The 16,748-nt window shown below is 39.0% G+C and overlaps 2 protein-coding genes across 2 annotated transcripts; both read right to left on the reverse strand.

Moving 5' to 3' along the window:
- Nucleotides 1-110: 110 nt before the first annotated feature.
- kif3cb (kinesin family member 3Cb) lies at nucleotides 111-7,902 on the reverse strand. The gene is made up of 8 exons (XM_032500831.1): nucleotides 6,206-7,902; nucleotides 6,005-6,106; nucleotides 5,683-5,805; nucleotides 4,421-4,539; nucleotides 3,015-3,131; nucleotides 2,134-2,248; nucleotides 1,477-1,655; nucleotides 111-1,043 (listed from the first exon to the last, which is right to left on the reverse strand). The coding sequence occupies exons 1-8, from the start codon at nucleotides 7,607-7,609 to the stop codon at nucleotides 893-895; spliced, it is 2,310 nt and encodes a 769-aa protein (XP_032356722.1). The 5' UTR covers nucleotides 7,610-7,902; the 3' UTR covers nucleotides 111-892.
- A 145-nt stretch (nucleotides 7,903-8,047) lies between these two features.
- hadhab (hydroxyacyl-CoA dehydrogenase trifunctional multienzyme complex subunit alpha b) lies at nucleotides 8,048-15,492 on the reverse strand. Its single transcript, XM_032500832.1, is given in 21 exon segments — nucleotides 8,048-8,748; nucleotides 9,169-9,314; nucleotides 9,489-9,603; nucleotides 9,726-9,921; nucleotides 10,102-10,170; nucleotides 10,737-10,877; nucleotides 10,972-11,058; nucleotides 11,228-11,399; nucleotides 11,653-11,787; nucleotides 11,909-12,018; nucleotides 12,110-12,166; nucleotides 12,464-12,582; nucleotides 12,691-12,720; nucleotides 12,723-12,812; nucleotides 12,985-13,087; nucleotides 13,441-13,560; nucleotides 13,672-13,810; nucleotides 14,047-14,180; nucleotides 14,269-14,339; nucleotides 14,446-14,487; nucleotides 15,247-15,492. Coding segments are annotated over 21 exon segments (2,289 nt in total). The 5' UTR covers nucleotides 15,314-15,492; the 3' UTR covers nucleotides 8,048-8,602.
- Between the last annotated feature and the right edge of the window lie 1,256 nt (nucleotides 15,493-16,748).

A 16,748-nucleotide genomic window follows, 5' to 3' on the forward strand; every position in this document is an offset into this window, starting at 1 on the left:
CATTGCAAAGTTTCCCACATCTATAAAGCTCTCAGCTGCAATTAAGGCCAGTGTCACAGAAAGACAGCAACATAACCGCAGCTCGTAGGAAAATACAGTAGGCAAGATCAAAGACCATTGTAGTGTTTATTCTCATGTGTTTCAGCAAATGGACTTTCACAACTATGAAAAAATAAGGCAACTAATCAAGAGAGCATTGCAAGCTTTCTTAACATTTTTGGCTCACAATTACATAAGCTAGAAATTGAAGCAACAATCCATAATCAAGCACACAGGCTAAACCCAGGTGCCATTCTGGCTAGGGATGCACAATATGTGTATCATATTCAGTACCTATAAACTACCATCTGAAATGGGAATGGGAAATGTATATTATTATATCGTATTCCAATTACTTTGTTTTTATTGTGTTAACAACAATAGTGATGTGGTTAGGTTGGCGCTAAGGAATATTAAATCACCCATTTTTGCTCACTACATGTCAGCCTTGCTCACCTTTAGGTGTGCATAAACTACAGCTTTTGCTCTTCTTTTTAAAAACTAAAATGTCAAATAATCGGTTATCTTATCCATATCGGCAATGTGAAGCAGGTAATTATCGGTTATCAGTATCGGCTGAAAAAAAATCTATATTGTGCATCCTTAGTTTTGGCTGTGCTATTCTTTGAGACTGGGTACTACAGTGTTTTTAGGCAACTGTAGGCAAAAATGACGTTTATCTTCTGTTAAGTTGAATACATGCTTACGAATGTGATTCTTTTGTTCAAAATAGTGTGAAATCAATTTAAAATCAAGCATTCAATTTCCCCCCATGTCTCCCAGATGCAAATCTGGAGTCCTTTGTGCCAACTTGAATTAAGCCCAGCCCTGTGTACGGTTGCGTTGACACATATCAGGGGCTCGACTGAACTTGAGCTCCCAATGGAAGATAGGCAGCAGAGGATGGTCTTTGTCTCTGAGAGGGAGAGAAACTCTGAGTTCCCGATGTCAGAGTGGTGGATGATGACGATGATGCAATGGACGCTGCTTGCGGTGCCTGATACCTGTAGACCAAAAAAAATTTAAAATAAAAACCTTATTATTTAAGATGCAATACGTTTCATTTTCACAGTCCCGTATTGCAAAATACCTACTGCATCTATATGATTTAATGGGGTTGATCAATAGCAATATATCACATTTGCATGTAAGAAAAAGTTAATATTTTTGGGGAATAAGGTCAACAGAAATGTAGTATAATATGTACTTAAAGGGTGAAAAAACATGCAACAACACTTGTACAGTGATCAGTACAGATAGACACCACTAATACATGCTTATAACTGTTTTTCAGAAACTAGGATTGACCCAACATAATAGTATTATTTCAAATTAATGACAGGTCTTCACATTACTTTCCTACTGTAATATTCAGTCTTATCCTAAACATCGGGAACTTTCAGCATCAGTAAGAATGCCTTCCCTCTGTTCTCTCACCAGGATTGGGATCTCCTGACCCGTGACGATGCGGTGCTGCGCTCTCTAATGGAGACAGGTACCAGGAAATCCTGCATCAGCCTGGGAGAAAAGGCTCTCTCCAGGTGAGCGCCATTAAGGGACAAGTTGAACATGGTCGGTGGAGACATGTCCAACTCCAACAGCATTATATTCTCAGCCTGTAAGAACAGATACAAGAAAAGTTATGGTTATAATATTACAATTACGTATACACATGCATTTTCTTTAGTAAGAAGCCTCCCTCAGATCAACAGTGTGAAATATAGCCATGGCCACACTGTTAAAAGTGCAGATAATATTGAGTTGTCTTATAATTAAATATTATTACTGGATGTGAACCAATATAGTACAGTGACCTTTATGTGTTCCAAAAGACTGCATCCCTTGCTATTATTTAAAATCCAGTCATTATTGGAGTACTGGCTTTTATTTGTACAATATTTTTCTTTCTGTGGGATATTACATTGACTAGCATAACATGCAACTGTTAAAGCTATAATGGTTTCCATGGCTACAACCGTATTCACATCCTCCAGCTCCAAAAAGGAGGCTGTGACTGTGGAAACAGGGTGCGTAAGAGCACAGTTTCACGTCTCTTTCTCTGTTGTACTTTTTGCCAACTGTCCGAGCACTGACCTGGTATCTTAATGGGGCCCCAGTTGCCTTGGAAACAGCAATCTGTGCATATTGGCTGATTGGCCTCTTGTACCCCACAGCTGAGAGAGGCCTCCTCGTGACCTGTGTGGGCGCACTAGGATAAAGACATGGGAAAAGAAGGACTTGGATTTAGTTTATTACACATAGCATTTGAGACGCAAGCTTCTGAAACAGCCAGTGCTGCATATATGGTCAACTGATCAGCTCCCACAAGAAAAATCCCCCGTTGTTGCCCTTGTCTCAGTAAAGATAAATACCAAGGGTGCCTGGTTTCCTTTCCTTTAAAAAAACACCCCTTATATTTGTTTTATTTATACTTCTACGCTGATATTTATTTACTTCTTGCTACTGTAACACAGAATTTCCCTTCGGGGATCAATACAGTATTTCTGATTCTGATTTATATAATAACATCTGTTTCTGAAAAGGCAGAATGCATGAGTTATTTATAGTATGTAAGGTCAGGTTGCTTTACAGCCCTTCTGCGTAGATTCCAAAACAAAAGTCTGATTTTGGCGAGCCCTTGTGGTTGCACTCAAACAGACACTGGGGCTGACAAATGCAAAAAACATAGGCTATTAGAATAATTTCAAAGATGCTATAATCCCAAGTAAACAAATGTAAACTGCTCTATCATCAATCTATGACCTTTATTGAAGGAGGCCCTTTGTGTTTACATTTTTCTTCTTCTTTTGCCATACCTACTTTCCTTCAGTCTGCCTGATCTATTTAAGCTTGTTACTGATTTCCTACATTGCCCAGAAAGCAGAGCCCTGCAGATACATTCCAGTGTCATTTATGAAGGATACATATGATTAATTTACAATTTGTACTGGAATAGTTTTCTTTCTCTCACTAACCTCTCCGATGGAATGACCGGCTGAAGTCTCCACTGATCCTCCTCACTGTCAAAGTGCAGCCTGTTCATGATCTTGTTCTTTTCCTCTGGAGGTATAAAGTTCTCAATCAAGAGATATCTGCAATATAAAGTAAAAGCACCATGTGTGTCAGCTGAGGTCACAGGAAGCATTCCATTAAAACAACATAATAAAATCAAATAGTTTACCTAATTTCCAGAGCACAGAAATCGACTAGAATAAATGTAATAATAAAAAGATTGCAAACGAAGATGGATAGATGGATTGATGGAAAAAAGATTTCCATCCATTTATATATCCATCCATCCATCCATCCATCCATTTTTATCCGCTTATCCGGTATCGGGTCGTGGGGGCAGCAGCTCCAGTAGGGGACCCCAAACTTCCCTTTCCCGAGCCACATCAACCAGCTCCGACTGGGGGATCCCGAGGCGTTCCCAGACCAGGTTGGAGATATAATCTCTCCACCTAGTCCTGGGTCTTCCCCGAGGCCTCCTCCAAGCTGGACGTGCCTGGAACTCCTCCCTAGGGAGCGGATGACTGAGCTTCTCACCCTCCATTTATGTATATATTAAAATAAGTTGTATACCAATGGGACTATATAGACAGTACACATAAATAAAAGTCTTCAAATAATACAGTACCAGCACAGATTGTTTTTGACAGTGTCATCCTTCTGCCCGTTAAACAGAATGCTTGCCAAGCAAAAAAACGCCCTTATTTACCCTGATTTCCCGAGTTTAACAGGAAAAGCATCTAATTTAGAACAACATGCTCTGAAATTTCTCTTCAGCATTAAAAATATCTAAATACACAGTAGGTATAGGCTGAAAAGTCAAAGGCATGTGAAATCTGTTGTTTGCTCCTCCTATCAACAAAAGTAGCATAATTTAATCTGCTGTAACTATAAACTGTGTCCATGAAATTAAAGAATTTGATTTGCAGAAAAATGCCATGTTTCACAATAGCAAAATAAAATATTCAAAGAATTCCAAAAAATTGTTGTGCACTGTCATCTAAATGAGTATCTCCAATATTAGATGTATAATAAACTACGTTTCTGGAAATACTGTACAACACAGCTTTTACTGCATTTCATCCATGCTCAGTACATAACTGAAATTATTTGTAGAAACATTTTACAACAATATGTACAATGTCTGATAGCATCCAGGTATAAATCTTAGTATGTATGTAATATTAATTGATACTATGACAATGGTTAAATCTGTAACTCTTGCTTCAATAAAACATTTATGTAACAGCACATTCTAAAAAGCACAACAATTTTTTTGGGGGGGGATGATGGAAATAAGATAGAAAGCCACATAAGATGTGAGAAAACAGAGAAAAAATGCAACAGACAACCATGACAAGTGGCTACTCACTTGTACTTGAGTTCTCTGGTGAGTTCTGTCTGTGTCTGTTCCAGCTCCTGTCTGATTAGGACATGTTCATCCACCACATCTGGCACCTCTGCCTTCACCAGCTGCAGTTTGGCATACAACTGTACAGAAGAGGAACAAATAAAAAACTATATTATTACTGGTGTCGCTAAAGCTGTAGCAAACAGGATATTTATATTAAACCCATGGGGTGAGAAAATCAGAATGCAAAAGGGTTTATAAGTAGAAACATCTGTCAGCAAAGAATGAGAAGAGAAATGTAATTATTCCTATAAAGAGAATATAATTATTCCTATATAGAGAAATGTAATTATTCCTATATAGAGAAATGTAATTATTCCTATATAGAGAAATATAATTATTCCTATATAGAGAATGTAATTATTCCTATATAGAGGTTTATACGTATTCCTATATAGAGATATATAATTATTTGTATATAGAGAATGTCAGTATTCCTATATAGAGAATATAATTATACATATAAAGAAAAATGTAATTATTCCTATAAAGAAAAATGTAATTATTCCTATATAGTGAAATTTAATTTTTCCTATATAGAGAAATGTAATTATTCCTATAAAGAGAAATGTAGTTATTCCTATAAAGAGAAATGTAATTATTCCTATATAGAGAATTGTAATTTTTCCTATATAGAAAATGTAATTATTCCTATAAAGATAAATGTAATTATTTCTATATAGAGAAATGTAAGTATTCCTATATAGAGATATATTTATTCCTATATAAGAAATGTAATTATTCTTATATAGAGAAATGTAATTATTTCTATATAGAGAAATGTAAGTATTCCTATATAGATATATATTTATTCCTATAAAGAGAATTGTAATTATTCTTATATAGAGAAATGTAATTATTCCTATAAAGATAAATGTAATTATTCCTATATAGAGAAATGTAAGTATTCCTATTTAGAGATATATTTATCCCTATATAGAGGAATGTAATTATTCTTATATAGAGAAATGTAATTATTCCCATATAGAGACATATTTATTCCTATATAGAGATATATAATTATTCTTATAAAGAGAAATGTAATTATTTCTAAACACCAGTAAGTAAGAGCTCTGTCCAGAGAAACCTGGACTTTAACCTCTCCTGAAAAAAGGATACTCATTGTAAAATTGTAAATACCTGATTGGATTGGATTATGGAGTGATGATGAACTGCTTTCATGATAATAGAATTGGCATGCGTCAGCTGGTGAGTCATCTTACCCTCTTCAGCTTTTTTGTCTTGTGTTCCACCTCCTGCTGCAGGGAGGAGAAGGTCTCTCTCATTTCTAAGGTCTCCTCGTCCTGCAACATCATCTGCTGCTGGATCTCTCGCTCCCGTCTTATCTGCAAATCATGCAGAACATTCAGCTCTGGTAAGGATCAATAGAAACAGTACCCCCTTAAAATATGAACCTCATTGTTTAAAAACATATGTGTAAGTTAAGACAGCCCACAATTAAACTTCTATGGTAGACGAATGCTAATACAAATGCATGTTTTATAAGGAGAAGAAAACATTATGTATATTGTTTTTTTTACATACCTGCTCTGCAATTTCTTGCCTCTTCAGCTCCAGCATTTTTTGCTGTTCATTGGTGTGATCAATTATAGTCTTCCCCCCCACTAGCAGTTTGCTCTCCATAGCCTGTGAACAAAGACATACAATGAATTATTAATGTAAATTTCTTTTGTTCCACCAGTGTCTCATTTATCACACCTTTTGTATGATGATCTTCACAAGTACCTTATGTTTCTCAATTATCTTCTCCAGCGCATCTTGATCCCACTGCATGTCCTGTATGCTTTTTCTGTTTTCAATCAGGTGCTTCAACTTCTCCCCGCTCCCATGGCGGATCAGGGCCTTGGGGTTATCACTTCCATCTTTCATACGAAGTCTCACCTCTGGTTCCTCCTCGAAAGCCTTCCACACATCCGCATCCCTGTCTCTGAACATCTCCTCTTCCATGCCAGCCATACTTTTACTCAGCCTTTTGCTGTTCCTTCTCCTCCTCCTCTCCTTTGCCAGCATCCCTCGCTCCTCTAGCTGGGCTTTCAAGCGTGCAATCTCCTCCTGAAACTCCCTCAGCAGGGCATCTTTGGGATCCTCATTAATCCGAGGTTTGTTCTTGATATTCTTGGCCCGGCTGGCGTACCTCAGAGTGGACAGTGATTCATCAAAGTTCTTGTGCGATGGCCCCACTGTTGCTATCATGACCGTCTTTGCGTTGCCACCCAGCGAGTCCTGGAGCAGGCGGGTCAGTTTGGAGTCTCTGTAAGGGACGTGGGTGCTCTTCCCATTCACCAGGGCTGAAATGACATTCCCCAGTGCCGAGAGGGACAGGTTGATCTTGGCTGCTTCCTTAAGTCGCTTTCCTTTCGCCCCCGTCTTGCTCTGGCGCTCGCTGCCAGCCAGGTCAACCATGTTGAGCTTCCCAACACGGATGTGGTCCTCGCCATCTGGCCCTAGTTCACTACACTCCACGGTTATGACAAATATGGCATGAGACCGGGAGCTGCGTTCATTCATGTTAGTGAACCCCACAGCCCTGGACTGGTTGCCTATGTTCATCACGTGTTCAATCTCAGTGGCATTCTTTGTGACCACGGAAGACAGATCTTTCACATAAACCCCAAAGTCCGGGTTTTCTTTAAGCTCCAGTTTCTTGTTGTTGTCTTTGCACAGCAGATCTCGGATATCCTCCTGGTAGATCTCCAAGTATGATGACCTCACCAGGTATTTCTGATTCTGACTTCTGGAGATTTGTGTAAAGATGTGCTGAAATGAATTTGGTATAACACCTCTCATCTCTGGGTCGTTTGACACCCCTTGCATGGTGTGTGTTTTACCTGTCCCAGTTTGTCCATACGCAAATATAGTCCCGTTGAAGCCTTGGAGCACGGACTCCACGAGAGGTCTCACGGCGTCATCATATATGTCTCTTTGTTTTGATTCCAAGCCATACACAGAATCAAACGTGAATACTTTCCTTGGCTCATCAGGTGGTGCCTTCGGGTTCTTGAGGGTGATTTGTCCCAGTCTGTCATCAATCTGCAGAATGTTTTCACAGCCCACTGTCACCTCCCTCCTGCTGAATGGCCGGCAGCGGACCACCACCCTGACCGCCTCGCAATGTTTGCTTTTGGACATGTCGGTTAAAAAATAAAAAAAGTGTCACGTTAAAATGCCATTTTTTTCCTCGGGCGAGGTCCACAGTTTTCCTTCTCCGTACAGGTGCAGCAGTAATTTTCTACACAGTGTGTGGGATGTTTTCATCATTCCGATTAACGCAGCGTCTCCTCCGCCCTGAGCATCTTTATGAAAAGAAGCGATGTCACAAGATGTTAAAGGATGCTGCTGAAGAAAAAAAACACCCAGCCGCCCCGGCCCAGCCCACACAGCCTCCAAGCGGCACAGGGTACACACCCTGCTCTGCGGACAATGGAGATAAAGCACGTGACCTGCGCAACGAATTAGCTTGGAGCAAATCTTCTCATGGAACACAGCTATGCTCTCATTCTGTTATCGTGATAAATTACTCTCCAAACATGGAGCACGTGAACGCACCTCGAAAGAAAAAGCAGCAGATTTGATTTCAACAACAGCATTTTATTCAGTCTTCACATTTACAACGTTGCTCAAACCAGGCCAGAAGGTCTTTAATGTACAAAAAAAAACAAAAGCCATTTGCTGAACCAGACTGGTAGACATTCATTAATAAGAAGAATTAATTTGCCTGTTGGAAATATATTTTAATTCTTTTGCCTTCAGTCTTTTTACATCTACAATGTGAGAATAATTTGCCTCCATCTGCTCCTCAATCATACACCCTCATCAAGTTAATCAATAATGTTAAAGTACAAAAAAACATTCGATTTTGCTGACATTAACACACTCAGTTGCCACTTTATAAGGTGCACCAGCTAAAACTAATAATACAACAATCCTGTAATGAATCTTGATACTCATTTTTTTCATTAGGACTGCAGTATTAAACTATTTGTTTAAGCTAGGCGTACCTAAAAAACTGACAACATGACTGTAGTTCCAGAAGTTTCCCCCCACTCATGACATAAATGTTAGGCACAGTCTAGTGGCAGACCGCAGGTCTACTGAAAGCTACTGGCACACACGGTGAGTCGGTCACTTGTGAAACTTCTTGCTAGGATCCTTTGCATGATCAATAAGCAGCTGGCATGGTGTGAACTGATTCCCGTAGACGGCTTCAAATTGCCTCATCTTGTCCACCAGCTTGTCTGCACCAAAGTTGTCCACGAAACGGAAAGGTCCTGGAAGTGGCAAGAGATTACGTTAGAAATATTATTACAGGAGCCATGTTAAATGAATAAAAAGGCATATTGCTCCAGGAGTGTTGTCATTTCTCTACGATGAGATATTCTGTGAACACCAGAGGGGTCTTTTATAAAGCCAGATAACTGGTTAAACCAGGTTGATTTAAGTATATATATAATATAGGGTTTTATATTTCTGTATTCAATATAATAAGATAAATGATAAAATAAATCTGATCCAAATTACATGAAAGTGTTCTTAATTTATATAACTGGTATAGTTTTAATTCATCTGACAAATTAGCCATCGGGCTTTTAACATCCGACAAAACTGATGCCTCTTTTTCCTGACCCTGACAGGATGCAGCTTCGGAGCACCAGCGGCTCCGATGACCACGACTACGGTTGAACTCTCACCTCCAAGGCAGGGGGGGAATCCCAGCCCAAACACAGCCCCGATGTCTCCTTCCAGAGGGTTGTTCAGAATGCCCTCCTGCAAACACAGCACAGCCTCGTTGACGAATCGGGAAACAAGCCTGTACTGCACATCAGAGTCGGATGAACTGTAGAAAGAACAGGTAAGAACAGAGCGTTTCAACATACTGCAACCAGTCAAATGTGATATATTATGGTTAAAAAGGTTTTGTTTTGTCCATTTTATAAAAGTTACAAATGGAACAATTTGTCCAAATAGACAGCATGTACTTTTATATTCACAATGACAATAGTAAACTTACACAGCAGGATTTGGTGTCATCTTGTATTTCTCAAGGATATCTCCAATTTCTGGGTTGACTTCTTTGGTCTTGAGTCCAGCCTGGTAGACATAGCAACCCTTTCCTGATTTGCGGCCTTGAGAATAAAGAAAAAAAAATTATGAAATCTTAATAAAACATGTACACATTAATTCTAACTTAAGTACTTTATCCAACCAAAACCAGGCCCAATCCTTCAATGTGACAACTCATACGTACCCTTGAATCCCAGGTCCACCATGGACTTAAGAACCTCCACATTTCCACCACCAAAGCGAGAGCCAAAAGCTTTGCCGAGGTCCTCGGCCACGTGCGCGGCAACGTCGATACCAACTTCATCAGCCAGTGTGGCTGCACCCACAGGGAACCCAAAGCCTGTGGTGAGTGCATCTAACTTCTTGGGGTCAACTCCTTCCTGTCAGTGCAAATTGAAACATTTTTAATCATAATAATTCATATGTAGAACTGCTATCCTAAAATAATAAAATACGTTTCATTCAAGTGAGCCAATTCTGTCAATCGTAGGCCCTAAATCCTACTACTACAGAACAGAAATGTTTACAGCTGCATTTCCGACTGTAGTAATACTACTAACCTGAAGTACTCGTACTGCTTCAGCCAACATGGGAGCCAGGCACCTAGTCGTGTAGAAGCCAGGTCCATCCTGCAAAGAAATGTGTGTAATATTTTACTGAAGTGCAATAACCTATATATAATTCTTAACATGCATCATTAATACGTTAATTTGTCCCTAAGATTTTTTTTTCCAAACCTTCAACCACTTTTAATGGAATAATCTCCCAAGTAATATATACGTTTTATCAAAAGGAAGGGCAAGTTTTAAAAAGAAACTTAAATCTCACCTTCATTGAAAAAAAAATTATTTTGAGGTGGTCTTATTTTCTTTTGCTATAATGAATATTTGTTTTCCTTCTTTGTGAGCTAGCTAAATGGTGACTCTAAACCGCATGTATCATGTTGTGTAATATAGCGTGATGTAATTTTGTTCTCTCTTGGGTTGTTTCCTTGTTATCTACAGGTACTTGTGAGTCTGTTATGCTTCTTTTCCTGTATGTGTCATGAAATGTTCAATATGGTCTGTTTTAATATTGTCTGATTTGAAGCTGTTTGGACCCCCGTAAGACCCTTATAATAAACTATACACTTCAATAAAGTCAAATAATTATTCGTTGGTTAGGGAAAAAAGAAAAACCTGATGCTTAATCTCACCCCAACAACGATGATGACTTTGCCCTGCTTCAGGCCGACTGCCACAGCGGAGGCTGTGGTGTCCTTTGACGTCTGATCGGTGGTTATGATCTCCAGGAGCTGCATCTTGTCCACTGGAGAGAAGTAGTGCATCCCAATCACCTAAGGATAAACAGAAAATATTCAGCAAAATTGTTTTTTCTTCATTTATTTATTTAGAAGCACTTTTAAAACTACAAGGCTTCCAGCTCCAAACCTTGTCTGGTCTCTTGCTGACAGCAGCAATATCCTTGATGGGCAGAGCGGACGTGTTGCTGGCAAATATGCAGTGAGGGGAAACCACCTGCAGACAAATGTTTGTTAGATTGTAGCTCAAAGTCGCAGCTGAACTAATAGTCACAACAATACTGTCCTGGATTTGATGCTGCAGAATGTAACTACCATGGATCGATATTTACAAACAAGGGAGTGCATTCTTTTTGTAACAGAGGACTCTTTTCAGTCCCACTTACAGCCTCCACTTGCTTCAGGACTGCATGCTTGATGTTAATGTCTTCAAACACAGCTTCAATAACCATGTCGGCCTTTTCAAAGCCGCTGTAATCCAGCTGGCCCGTCAAGTTAGACAGTATGGAGTCTCTCTCAAATGACGTGATGTTCCTCTTTCTAGTTTTGTCATTGAGCCTTGTTTAAAATAAAACACACATTTTAGGTTCCAGCTATAAAAATGAACAACTACTTTCAAATATCATATTTCATAGCTGATTTGAAATGCTATTCTGGCATCAGACTGGGACTACACAAATTTACAGTCAGTATGTGAATTAAATACTTAACCTGCTGTGTAAAAAACAAACAAAAAAAACAACAACTAAATAAACAAAACACATCCTCCGGGACACAACTATTACTGAAATGCCTGATTTAATAAACCCACCCTTTGTAAACCTGCTGTTCTCCCCTGGCCAGTCCAGAAGTTGTGGTGTCCTTCAGGATTGTGTGGACACCTTTGTCCACAGTCACCTGGGCAATGCCTGCTCCCATCAAACCTGCTCCCAAGATGGCAAGAGTCCTAGTGGTAAACGACAACAACAGACAATGTATCTACCACTTTAAAAAAGCCAAGAGAAGAGTAGATGATCGGAAGATACATGTACTTGTAAGTTCAGTGTGCAAAGGTAATATACACTTACTTCACTTCTCTTTCAGGAACTCCAAAGCGGTTCTTCTTGCACGCAACTTGACCATGGTAGAGACCAATCAGGGCTGCCGATTCTGAGGTTCTCGCCAAGTGACCAAAATTCTACAACAAACATGGAAATTGGTGATGTTCACTGACACAATCTACTACTGTAAATACTGAATTTTCCAAATTTGTAGGCCAGCAGCCTTACCTGAGACTCAGCTAAGTATCCAGCAACAGGGCCTTGTTCTAGTCCCGCCTTTGCACACTGAAGGGGAAATGGTTGGGGGAAAATCAAGTCAGGTTAAATCTTAGAGTGACTTTCTAAAAGATATCTACAATGATTAACAAAGCAAAGAAGGCAAAAGAGATTGGTAGTCTCATAAAAAATGAATTAAAAAAATTCCAGTTGCGCTCCAGTTGGAACTCCTTTTACTCTGCATGGCCAAGAATTTTAAGTCAGGCTCATTTCTAAAATTTCTCCCAATACCATCCAGATTTAATAAAAAAATAAAAAAATATATATATTGTGGAAAGTCATTGCTTAGGAGAAGTTTTTACTTACTTCGATTATTTTCAGGGGGGCCGGATAAAGTCCCTTGCTCTGCTTCATAACTTTACTGTAGACAGTTTTGTAAATCTGATTCCGCACAAACTCAAAGCTCATAACGTAGTCTTGGATTTCTATGGAGAAAGAACATTAACTCTGTAATGTAGTGTAGTAATCTCATGATGAAGCCACCTGAAGTGACCACAAAGAGTCAAATGACCAATAACTGCAGCACAACTTACTCTCCATCGTTCCTTTGTTTTGTGGAGGGGGATCTTCTTATTAACGATCCCTTTGGCATATTCAATGGCAACTTCCTCAAGGTAGTCTATTGTTCTTTCTTCTGGGCTCTTCAGCCCAGGCCCTATGATGCAGAAGAACCATGCCAAGATACATTTCAACAATTATTATATTTAATTGAATTACTCAACACATATTAGGATTTCTACAGGCGGTCTTTTTTTAGCTACCCATTTAAAGCAGCTCAATGTTGTTATATTTTTTTATTTTATTATAAGGGAGTCATGATAGCTCACCTAGGGGATCTACAAGTTGGTTGACAAGCCCCATCTTCTTGGCTTTATCTGCTCGGATATTTCTTCCTGTCAGCATCATGTCAAAGGCGTTGGGTAAACCAACCTACAGGTGATAAATGAAAACACATGTGAACTCTCATGTTATGAATGGAGTTGATATTGTAATCTGGCACTTTCAAAGACAAGGTAATTATATACAAGACACGATGGGCAGGGAGGGAATAAGTTGTTGACAAAAACGTCTTAAACCAATTGAACATTAACCAGATTATCTTGCTTCACAGACTAGCCATTTCATGTCTTGCCCTGACATTGACATCTTTACTAGGATATAACTACGTGTTATAGGACAATTCCACATACTAGAATCTGCATCATCCTGCATACTGTATTGTTTTTGAACTGAAAGTCAAGTAATTCAAACAGGAACTTGGGGAATATAATTCCAGTACTCACCATTTTGGGGAGTCTCTGGGTACCACCAGCTCCGGGCAGAAGACCAAGCATTACTTCGGGAGTACCAAGAACTGTTTTCTTGCTCTTTGTTGCAATTCTGTACTGGCAGGCGATGGCAAACTGAAATGAAAAGGAGCCCATTAGATAACACATTAATATTATTATATTACCCTAGTCAGATATTTCCAGTATAGGTAAACATTATAGTAGGTCGCTAAAGTTTTTGTTTACCTCTAAGCCTCCACCTAAGCAAGAGCCGTTGATGGCAGCAACAATGGGTTTAGGAGATTTTTCAATAAGCTCAAACATCTTTTGCCCGTCCTGAGAAAGTTTAGTGACCTCTTCTTCACTGTTGCAGGCCTGGATCATACTGTAACAGATGTGAAGTATATCAAAAGGATTCCAGACAATCCAAGGCATGGCCACACTGACAATTCATTCAAATAGGAGAAAGGTCTTAATGTTGAGGATGTTGAGTACTTGTATGTGTTGTGTTGTGTAACAACAATATACTGTACAATAAATGACAGAAGTAGGCAGTTTATACAACTACTGTTCCACACACAGACTTTAAACTTTGATAAGCATTAATGCAATTTCTCTTACTTTATATCAGCTCCTGCAATGAAGCATCCCGGCTTTGAAGAGATGAGGACAGCACTTTTAACGGCATCGTTGGCCCACACTTCATTCATTACTTCTCCCATCTCCTTTTGCATTTGGATTGACAGTGTGTTAACCTAGAGGGAGAAATGATAGTTAGGTTCACACTACACCAGCACCATTCAGAAGTGAAAACTGTCAAATTCATTTGTAATGAGCACATACCTTGGAGTTTGGGTCGTTGATCCGTATGACAGCAACATCGTCCTTGACTTCATAGTTCACATGGGTTCGGGCTAAAAATAGAGAAGGGAGATATTGTACAAGGAGAAATAACTGTGTCACTGGACAGAGTAACCTATTTTACCCATTTATTGTATAAATGTGAATTTTTGGATTTACCTAGCATTGCAGGAGCTACGGAGAAGGTGCGACAGGTACCACCTGTAAAAAGGGAAATGTTAGTAAGCAAAACATTATTACAGCTAGTCATCTGCCTATCACTATTAGTATAACGCGCACACTTTATTTCATTTTTGCATACATATTACTTTGTTAGTTATATTTTTGTTTACTTATTTCCCATTCTGTTTACATATTTCTTACCCCCCTCCCCGACCCCAGTATCACATAATATTGCTATGACCTCAGCCGGTCTCAGCCATGCTGTTCTGTGTGGAGACATGACCCTTCACCTACATTCTCCCCCTGCCATTCAAACAGAAAGTGGCAACAGTAGCCGACACAGAGTAGAATCAATGGCCGAAGTCTTCATATCCTTGCCTAAACTGCCACGAGAGGAATGTCTTATCGTCAATAGTCGAAGCAAACAGTCCGATTTAAAAAAACAACAACTTTAGTTTTGAACCAGAGACTTCACTTACTCGATTCCGTAGCAGACAGCTAGCTAGCACAGATAGCAAGGTTATTGGTTTTCTCACTTAAACAAAATGATATGAATGAAAACTCCGATTAACCTTTCACGGAGATATAACGTTGTGTTTGCTGAAAACACAACACGTTCCTGTTGTGTGAGCACTAACGTTACCACACATTTCTGCTTAACATTATTCGGAGCTAATAGCTAGCTAAAGTCTAACAAGCTGATTAGCTACCCATCTAACGTTACGACACATAGCATATCCGTAGTTTTAGTATCATTCTCTGCGCTGGTTTTATATCCTAAATACACTCTGTTTCTACCTGTGAAGAGAGCGTATCTCCTTGATGTGAATCTGGAAAGAACACCAAACGCTCGAACACAAGCCATCTTGGGAGCGGGGGTCAGTCTGCTCAGCCCTGGGATGAAGTGAAGCTAGCGCTAGTTAGCTGCTCGCTGTCAAAGTAAATAGCCACTGAGTCAGCTCGGGAGCTGATTGGTAGTCATTGAAAATACACACATACCATTGGCTGACTCTGTAAAACTCGCATCTTATTGGATGTTCTAGGACTATAAAACGCCTCTGAACCCTGCAAGTTCCAAAGCCTGAAATAAAGCACCTGAACGCAGATGATTATACATTATTTGTTTTAAATTAACTTTGTCATTCAAATTATATTTCAATATTTTTTTATTGAAAAATATGAAAAAGGTAGTCATTGCAAATATTTGTATAAGGCAAACCGGGAATGTAAAAAAAGAAAGAAATGTATTAGACTAAATGAAAGCAATTACAGCATGCTACCGCAAGGCGGAGGCACAAGCCAGTTAGAGACATATTTATACTGTTGCCTAAATAAAATCAAAACAACGTAGAAATAGAAAAAAAGGAAAACCAAGGCTCTCAAATCATTATTTTAAAAGCCTTTATTTGACTGGCTATTTCATTGATTCATTCATTCTGAAAAGACGAAGGGAGAAGCAACCCACGCGTAGTGGCACAGCTAGACAGCCTTCTTTAGATTGTTTAAATACCCTTTAGCTACACATTTTTAGAAAGATATATCATACTATCCTTCAGAATAAGTACTGTGTACACAAACGAATCAATGTTAAACAAACAAAAGCCTATGCATTTACCTCTTAGTGTGTTGAACTGTTTCTTAATAGATTTTTACATAACCTGAAGGAAAAACGTTTATTAAGTGATTTGTGTACATTGCATTTTGTACAAAATTAGACTTCTAAGTAAGTTCTAACTTGAAAGCTGTTTCTCACAACTATTGATATAATTCTGCCCATTTTTGCAATAGCCTACACAGTTTGGATTCAAAGCAATTTCCTTTACACACAAAAGCAATCAATTGCCAATAAAAGCAGACTGACTGTACAACAATTTCAAACATTGAAAGATCATTAGATCACTCTACAAAGTTAGCATTTGCTGGGAGTAAAGAACCAACCTCAAAAAGAACATTTCACGATTCAGATATAATTGTTAGCTGTTTTGCCAAAAAGAGATTTTCCCTCTAATATTCAGTTTGTGCCGCAAAGAGGTTATCCAATATTTCACAAAAACAGAAAAACACTGGAAAGTCTGAAAGTTCCTTCCTATATCGTTTACTGATCACAGCACGAAGGGGACACCCTGTGTACAAATTGGTGAACTACATTACCTCGTTTAAGGAAATGGTTCCTACACATCTACAGGGTGCACTGTGGCTCAAGAAAAAAACCAAATCCTCTTTAACTTGTGATTTAATCACAACCTAATATCTGCTGCCTCAGAAGTTTTTACCTCAACTAACAGGAACTGATCATTTCC

The sequence above is a fragment of the Etheostoma spectabile genome, chromosome 20, assembly GCF_008692095.1.
Source record: "Etheostoma spectabile isolate EspeVRDwgs_2016 chromosome 20, UIUC_Espe_1.0, whole genome shotgun sequence".
In the NCBI taxonomy this organism is placed as follows: Eukaryota; Metazoa; Chordata; class Actinopteri; order Perciformes; family Percidae; genus Etheostoma; species Etheostoma spectabile.